General features: G+C 40.4%; 1 protein-coding gene across 1 annotated transcript; it reads left to right on the top strand.

Moving 5' to 3' along the window:
• The first annotated feature begins 537 nt into the window (after nucleotides 1-537).
• On the top strand, nucleotides 538-1,129 carry LOC100606612 (late cornified envelope protein 1F). The gene has a single exon (XM_003259271.2). It carries the CDS (start codon nucleotides 538-540, stop codon nucleotides 892-894), a length of 357 nt encoding a protein of 118 aa, XP_003259319.1. The 3' UTR covers nucleotides 895-1,129.
• Nucleotides 1,130-7,949: the final 6,820 nt, after the last annotated feature.

The raw sequence follows: 7,949 nt of genomic DNA, 5'->3' as shown, positions 1-7,949 counted from the left end.
TCGGTTTCTTTATTTATATATTGAGTTGGTTGGAACAAATTGACTCCAACATCCTTTGCGGTTATAGTTTTCTCTATTTCTGCAAACTGAAATATATCAGTTCTTCCAATAGAAATTTATTTTGATTTTTCCTTAAAGAGATTTTCATCTCTAGACTGGTCTCAATATTGAACATTCTCAGAATTCTTGGTGATGTGATAGAATGAATGCTGGCCTGGAGCCAATTTATTTCCTGGACTTCTCTCCCACACTTAGGAGCTTTTAATGAGCAGAAACTTTATTTACATATTTGGAGATTATATATTGCATGACAACATCTCAAATAAGGTTTGAAATGAGAATCCATGAATGAAGGCACTTGGTAAACATTGAGAGTGATAAAAACCTTAGAGGTGATTTTCCTATGTTTGATATAAGGCTTTCAAAATGAAGGGTCTAGAAATAATGCAGAAAGGACAAGAATAGGCAGGGGTGGCCTCTGCCTCCATCTAACTTGCTGTCTGACTCTCCTTCAGCTCCTGAACACCTGCCACCAAGATGTCCTGCCAGCAGAGCCAGCAGCAGTGCCAGCCCCCTCCCAAGTGCACCCCCAAGTGCCCTCCCAAGTGCCCCACCCCGAAGTGCCCCCCAAAGTGTCCCCCTAAGTGTCCCCCAGTCTCTTCCTGCTGCAGCATCAGCTCCGGAGGCTGCTGTGGCTCCAGCTCTGGGGGCTGCTGCAGCTCTGGGGGTGGTGGCTGCTGCAGCTCTGGGGGAGGTGGCTGTTGCCTGAGCCACCACAGGCGCCGAAGGTCCCACCGTCACAGACCCCAGAGCTCTGACTGCTGCAGCCAGCCCTCAGCGGGCTCCAGCTGCTGCAGAGGAGGCAGTGGCCAGCACTCTGGAGGCTGCTGCTGAAGTGGACCCTGTGCCTAGAAGAGTGGATTTAGAGGCATGAAAGGGGCAACTTCATCTTCCTTAGGACTGACTGTGTTGCTGGGACATTTTAGTAAAGATTTCACACTCTGTCCTGGAAGATTCCTCTGACCTAGAATCCAGAAATCTGCCCTCTCACAAGAACTCATCTTCTGACGTCTGATTCCATCTGTGCACCTGGCCTGGGGACACCAAATAGAAGTCCTTGCCTCATTCCCCTGATTTCCTTGGCAATCTCCATTGTTCATGAAACAATAAAAAAAAAATCTGCTCATCATCTTTTTCTAGACTGCATTACTCTTGTTTGCAAATGTGCCGACAGGGATAAGCATGTCTGATCTCAGCTCCATCACCCAGTTATCTGGGCCTTGAAGCAGCATGGCTTGCTTAACTCCTTCAACTCCTGGTCCTCACCAGAGCTGACCATCACCCCTCAGTGCCTCAGTCAGGGTCAAGTCAGGAAAGAGAATTATGAGATGTACTTTAATAGACAGAAGTTTACATAAAAAATTGCTTACTTGGCATCAGAGAACTGACAAGACCAATAGAAGACAAAAAGAGCTCATGGAGGCAGTAACTGTCATTGCCACCATGTTACCAATGGCAGGGAAAGGGAGTGTCTTGAAACTATCAAAACTTAGAAACTTGGAGCAGTGGCCCATGAATTGAAACTCAGGCCTCTAGGAAAGGGGCCCTTCTCGTGGGTTCCGGCGTCCCTGAGCTCAGAGGAGGGGCCTTGTGTGTCTGGACTCAGGCTTCTGAGGAGGGATGCAAGCTGGTGCTGGCCCTAGGGTCTGTCTCCATGAGAACCCAACAAGGTTGGTTTTGTGAGCAGGAAAAACTGCACACTGGAACCACACTGTTGCTACCGGGATAAATTGCTCCTGCTGGGGTGAGAAGTAATATTGGGGTGACTTGGAGAATTCTAAGGGAATCTAAGGAAGCCTGGTCCTTGTCACTCTGCCAGTCTCCAAGTTCTCTCTAGCTCCGCCTACTGGCGGAGACTTCAGGAAACCTCCGGCAAAGAGAAATGGGGTTGGCCTTCCCAACCCTCCATCATAAGGCCAGATGTGGAAGGGAGGACCGAAGTGGAGCAATGATGACTTAATAACCCTGGTTATTAAGGAAGACAGACATTATCCTACTCAGCTGTCACCCTCCTTAGTCCTGATACCCTCGCTCTCTCCCCAGCTATTCTCCCAAAGAATTTTACCATGCTCCTCCTTCAACAAACATAGCAAAATGACTCCATGTAGCTTATACTTTTAAAATGCAGACTGCTCTAGTACAAATAAACTTTTAAGCTCACTTCTGCAAATGGACCTCAAAGAGTTTCTGTTCTTGCCACTGCCTATACAAATGGAGTCATAAATTACAGACACACACATGCAAACACACACACACCCAAACACACATGCACACAAACACGCCAATGTTCATCCCAGGTGTCAAGAGCTTGGAAACAATGTCCAACTCTGTGAAAGACACCCTGCATCTGTGCTTCTAGAAGTCCTTCTGATTGTTTGTCCTGAGGTTTGGATTCTGAATGAATATCAGTCAGCCTCCTCCATTTCCAGGAAGCTTCCCTAATATGTCCTCTACTTTCACACTATTTTAGCACTACAATCCTTCAGTATTAGTATTCTCAGGCTATCCTCTCTCCTATCATGCCTTTTTGTGTCCTTTCCTCCTGGAACCAACCAGATGTGCTTCCTCTTTCCCCATCTGGCATGGAGTCCCTGAAGAAAAGGCAGTTTGAATCCCTGTAAATTGCAAACCCTGTATTACCAGCCCTCTGCATTGGGATCAGGGATACTCCACAGGCACAGGCAGCATATAGGCCTTGGGTAAGGACTTCCTGAGTTCAGGGGATATGGGTATTACACCATCCTGGGGGATTTCTGAGGAGCAGGGCTGGGCTTCCCTCCTTGTCCTGTGGCTCCCTAAGGCAGGGGAACCTGTGTTTTAACTTTTAACTCTCCTCTCCAGGGAGGAGAGGACATCTCACAGTACTCCCGCTAAAGGTGACAACATTTTTATCTCTTTCCTGCCTTTTCCAAGCTCCAAGAACCAGAGCTATTTAGGCAGGGACTCACAGATGCTTCAAGGTAAGGAGCTCCTTAAATACAAGGACATCAGTTTTCTGCTGGGTCCCTGTAAGTTTTCCCTTCTTCTTCGGCTCTCTGACGAGTCTGGAAACCAGTATCAAGCAGTGGGACTGGACTTCATTTCTTCTCTGCTTTCCACATGTGGGGACTGTTAAAAGTAAATTGAGGGCCCGGTGTAGTGGCTCACGCCTGTAATCCCAGCACTTTGGGAGGCCGAGGCGGGTGGATCACAAGGTCAGGAGATCGAGATCATCCTGGCTAACACGGTGAAACCCCGTCTCTACTAAAAAACACAAAAAATTAGCCGGGCATGGTGGTAGGCGCCTGTAGTCCCAGCTACTTGGGAGGCTGAGGCAGGAGAATGGCATGAACTCGGGAGGCGGAGCTTGCAGTGAGCTGAGATCGTGCCACTGCACTCCAGCCTGAGCAACAGAGCGAGACTCCGTCTCAAAAAAAAAAAAAAAAAAAAAGTAAACTGAGGTATAATACAATTTTAAAGAGTTTATTTGAGCAAACAGCAATTCATGAAACCCAAAAGTGGTTTAAGGGCTCTGTCAAGAGAACACAAGGGGAAAGCTTTTATAAAGCAAACACAAAGTAAAGTGAAAAAAATATTTGATTGGTTGCTGTTACACCATTTTCTTAGTCTATCCTGCTGAAAGTCCCTAGTTGCATAATTTTAAGGTAGCTGGTGGCTTCTCATTGGTTGGTTTTAAGTATCATTTTTCTTTAATATAGGCGTTTACAAGAAATAGCCTAAGTTACGTTACCCGTATGTTTGGAGATCAAGCAAAGTTGAGGTCATTTATGAGGCCTAACTGGCTTTGTCTGTCCAGGGACTCTTCAGGTCTGGTGCCCATTTTAATTTACTTTAACAAGACCCTCCTGTTCATACATACAAATGCTCCACAATTCCCACTCAGTTTGAGACCAGGATCGCGACACAGTCCAAGCAGCATAAGATCCAGAATGCCCTCTCTGAGCACTTCCTCCCATGTTAGATACTCAGACCAGTGGCAGAGGAGTGCCACCATCCTGGGCTGCTAGGGGAAAGACAATCTTCTCAGCCACCTTGGTGACTCCCATCTGCTCATTCCCTGAAGAACATCTCTTACTCTGTATCGTTCTGTGTTCTGATGAATGGGTAATATTACAAGAACCGTCACTGATTGAGCAATTTCAATATGCCAGGCACTGTGTGTTCACAGTATACTATTTAATCCTTGAAATTTCTATGAAGCAGGTCCATTTTTAGCCTTAGTTTAAAAATCAGAAATTTAGGTACAGAAAGTTAAATGCAAGTATTTTTTCGAGATACTTGCCACAGTTATCTATGCCAACACTATCCCCCTCCTCTGCTCACCAAACACACGACAGATAGCCAGAGAGTGGACTCCCAGGGTGGTACCTGTTGGGCCGTGTTGTGGACCTTCCCCAGAAAGACAGTGTTCAGGATCCTGAGGAGATGGCCCCATCACAGTCCTCTGAGAATTCCCCTTTCCATCCCTAGCTTCCCAGAAACTCTGGAAAACTCCTCATCTCCACAGGTCTCAGAGTGATGAAAGGGGCTGTTTTGAAGGCCTTATGATTTTTTGCACAATAAAACACCCAAGTGCAAAGAAACTATCTTCACCTTGAACACATACGATGGTAGGAAATGGAGTACCGCAAATAGCCAGAAGACCCTTTAGTGTGAAAAGAATTTGAAATATGTTAGCATATAGATCAGTGGAGAAAGGATGGCTTATTTAGTAAGTTGAACTGGAGAAAAAAAAACAAGTTATGTTCTTTAACAAAATAAGTTTCAGGAGAATTAAGGAGCTAATTTTTAAAATCAAATCACAAAGTAGAACTCTCAATGGAAAAATATTTTTATGCACAAAAGAAACAGAAAAAATGTTAGTGAGAAATTTTGACAGATCTAATACCATCAAAATAAAATTGTCAGTACATTGAAAATCATATGAAAGAAACAAACTAGAAAGCCATATAACTATAAATAAAACATTCAATAAATGTTTACTAAGAGCCTAAAATATTCTAGGAGTTTATTTAGACAGTTGAGGCATACTAGTGAGCAAATAGAAAAAAGATTCCTGCACGCATAGATTTGATTTTATTGAAAGATTTTCAGTGAGTACTATTTCAGAATTTTCATATAATAAAATATAATAAATTTCTTGTTAGGCACTCAATCTTTGCCAATTTGATATAAATAAATAAATTGAATAGATACCCTACATCAGAAAAAGACAAAATGTTTCATTTTTTTCTTTTTTTAATAATTAAAAGGGCATATATACAATTTACATATATATACATTTTAAAGTCAGAATTTTAAATTAAATTTTAAATTAAATTATTGAAATAAAAGTTAAAATTTAAAAGTTCTTATTTAATTTAAAGTTTTAGTTAAAACATTTGTAATTGTTATGAGAAATTGATATTTAAAAAGTATAAATATTTGTTTAATAAATAATTCGTTGCACATTACCCAACAAAGATGCAAACAATTTTATACATTTGATGCCTATCTTCTCCCTCCCCTCCAGAGGAATATCCTGAGTTTGGAGTTAAGTATTCCTATGTATTTCTTTAAACTTCTATTACATTGAAAGTTTCCTTAAAATATGCAGTTTAGTTTACATATTTTCAACTCAAACATTACACACTTGATGCAATCTTACCCAAACTTGCTTTCCTATCACAGAATCATTTGTGAGATATTCCTATTAATCGGTTTAGCTTAGTGCATTTCTTACTGCTATGTAATATTTCACCTTACAAACACAATACTACATATTTAAGAAATCTCTTTTTAATGAATATTTAAGTTGTTTCTAATTATCTTGCAAATCTAAATAATTCCACTATTTAAAATTCTCTGTTGTCTATGCCTAGGTAAGTCTCTCTAGGATATGTGCCGGGGGATCACACAATTGAATTGTGGATAGGCTCATCTTTAACCTTACAATATGCTGTCACATTGATCTCCAGCTCACACTCCCTCCGTTAGTGTGAGAATGCCTGTAGCTTCACATGCTGGCAACACTGTGTGATATTAGATGTTTATATAATTATCCAATGATGAGTGTGAAATAGTTTCTCATTGTAGTCATGTGATCCATTTTCCTGAGTATGTACTTCATTAAAAATATACATATTATTATGTAACATGCATTTTTCTGTTTAAAATAGCATCTTTAAATTTTTTATCTTCTGTTATTTTCAGAGATATAAGAATATTGGTCTTGTATTCTGAAAACTTACTGAACTCCTATTATTTCTAATTTGCTACTGTAAACATTCTTATGCATATATTCTTTCCTTCATTACCTTATTTCCTTAGGTGAAATTCCTAGATGTTCAAACCTTGTAAAAGAGTATGTTCATTTTAAATTTTAATTCATTTACACACAATCAAGTATATGTTGAATGAATTAATCATCACATTACAATGAAGAATAATTATGGCAATTTGCTTTCACACTAATAAAGCATGAGTGTTCCATTCCACAAATCCTCTCCAACACTGAGTTTCTGTTAGGTAATAAATCTTTGCCAATCTGATATGAATAAACTGGATAGACAACCTACAACAGAAAAATCCAAAATATTTCCTTTTGTTATTTTTCATTTTTTGATTATGAGTCACACTGAACTTTGTTTTTTTTTATTTTATTATTATTATACTTTAAGTTTTACGGTACATGTGCACAATGTGCAGGTTTGTTACATATGTTTACATGTGCAATGTTGGTGTGCTGCACCCATTAACTCGCCATTTAGCATTAGGTATATCTCCTAATGCTATCCCTCTCCCCTCCCCCACCCCACAACAGTCCCCAGAGTGTGATATTCCCCTTCCTGTGTCCATGTGTTCTCATTGTTCAATTCCCAACTACTAGTGAGAACATGCGGTGTTTGGTTTATTGTCCTTGCGATAGTTTACTCAGAATGATGGCTTCCAGTTTCATCCATGTCCCTACAAAGGACATGAACTCATCATTTTTTATGGCTGCATACTATTCCATGGTGTATATGTGCCACATTTTTTTAATCCAGTCTATTGTTGTTGGACATTTGGGTTGGTTCCAAGTCTTTGCTATTGTGAATAGTGCCACAGTAAACATATGTGTGCATGTGTCTTTATAGCAGCATGATTTATAGTCCTTTGGGTATATACTCAGTAATGGGATGGCTGGGTCAAATGGTATTTCTAGTTCTAGACCCCTGAGGAATCGCCACACTGACTTCCACAATGGTTGAACTAGTTTACAGTCCCACCAACAGTGTAAAAGTGTTCCTATTTATCCACATCCTCTCCAGCACCTGTTGTTTCCTGACTTTTTAATGATGGCCATTCTAACTGGTGTGAGATGGTATCTCATTGTCGTTTTGATTTGCATTTCTCTGATGGCCAGTGATGATGAGCATTTTTTCATGTGTTTTTTGGCTGCATAAATGTCTTCTTTTGAGAAGTGTCTGTTCATGTCCTTCACCCACTTTTTGATGGGGTTGTTTGTTTTTTTCTTGTAAATTTGTTTGAGTTCATTGTAGATTCTGGATATTAGCCCTTTGTCAGTTGAGTAGGTTGCAAAAATTTTCTCCCATTTTGTAGGTTGCCTGTTCACTCTGATGGTAGTTTGTTTTGCTGTGCAGAAGCTCTTTAGTTTAATTAGATCCGATTTGTCAATTTTGGCTTTTGTTGCCATTGCTTTTGGTGTTTTAGACATAAAGTCCTTGCCCATGCCTATATCCTGAATGGTATTGCCTAGGTTTTCTTCTAGTGTTTTTATGGTTTTACGTCTAATATGTAAGTCTTTAATCCATCTTGAATTAATTTTTGTATAAGGTGTAAGAAAGTGATCCAGTTTTAGCTTTCTACATATGGCTAGCCAGTTTTCCCAGCATCATTTATTAAATAGG

Source organism: Nomascus leucogenys, chromosome 12, assembly GCF_006542625.1.
Source record: "Nomascus leucogenys isolate Asia chromosome 12, Asia_NLE_v1, whole genome shotgun sequence".
In the NCBI taxonomy this organism is placed as follows: Eukaryota; Metazoa; Chordata; class Mammalia; order Primates; family Hylobatidae; genus Nomascus; species Nomascus leucogenys.
Note: the sequence above shows the minus strand (reverse complement) of the source record. Positions and strands in the feature narration are given on the sequence as shown.

Bases quoted from the DNA above. Each gene is read 5' to 3' on its own strand.
- LOC100606612 (XM_003259271.2), top strand. From the start codon at position 538: ATGTCCTGCCAGCAGAGCCAGCAGCAGTGCCAGCCCCCTCCCAAGTGC.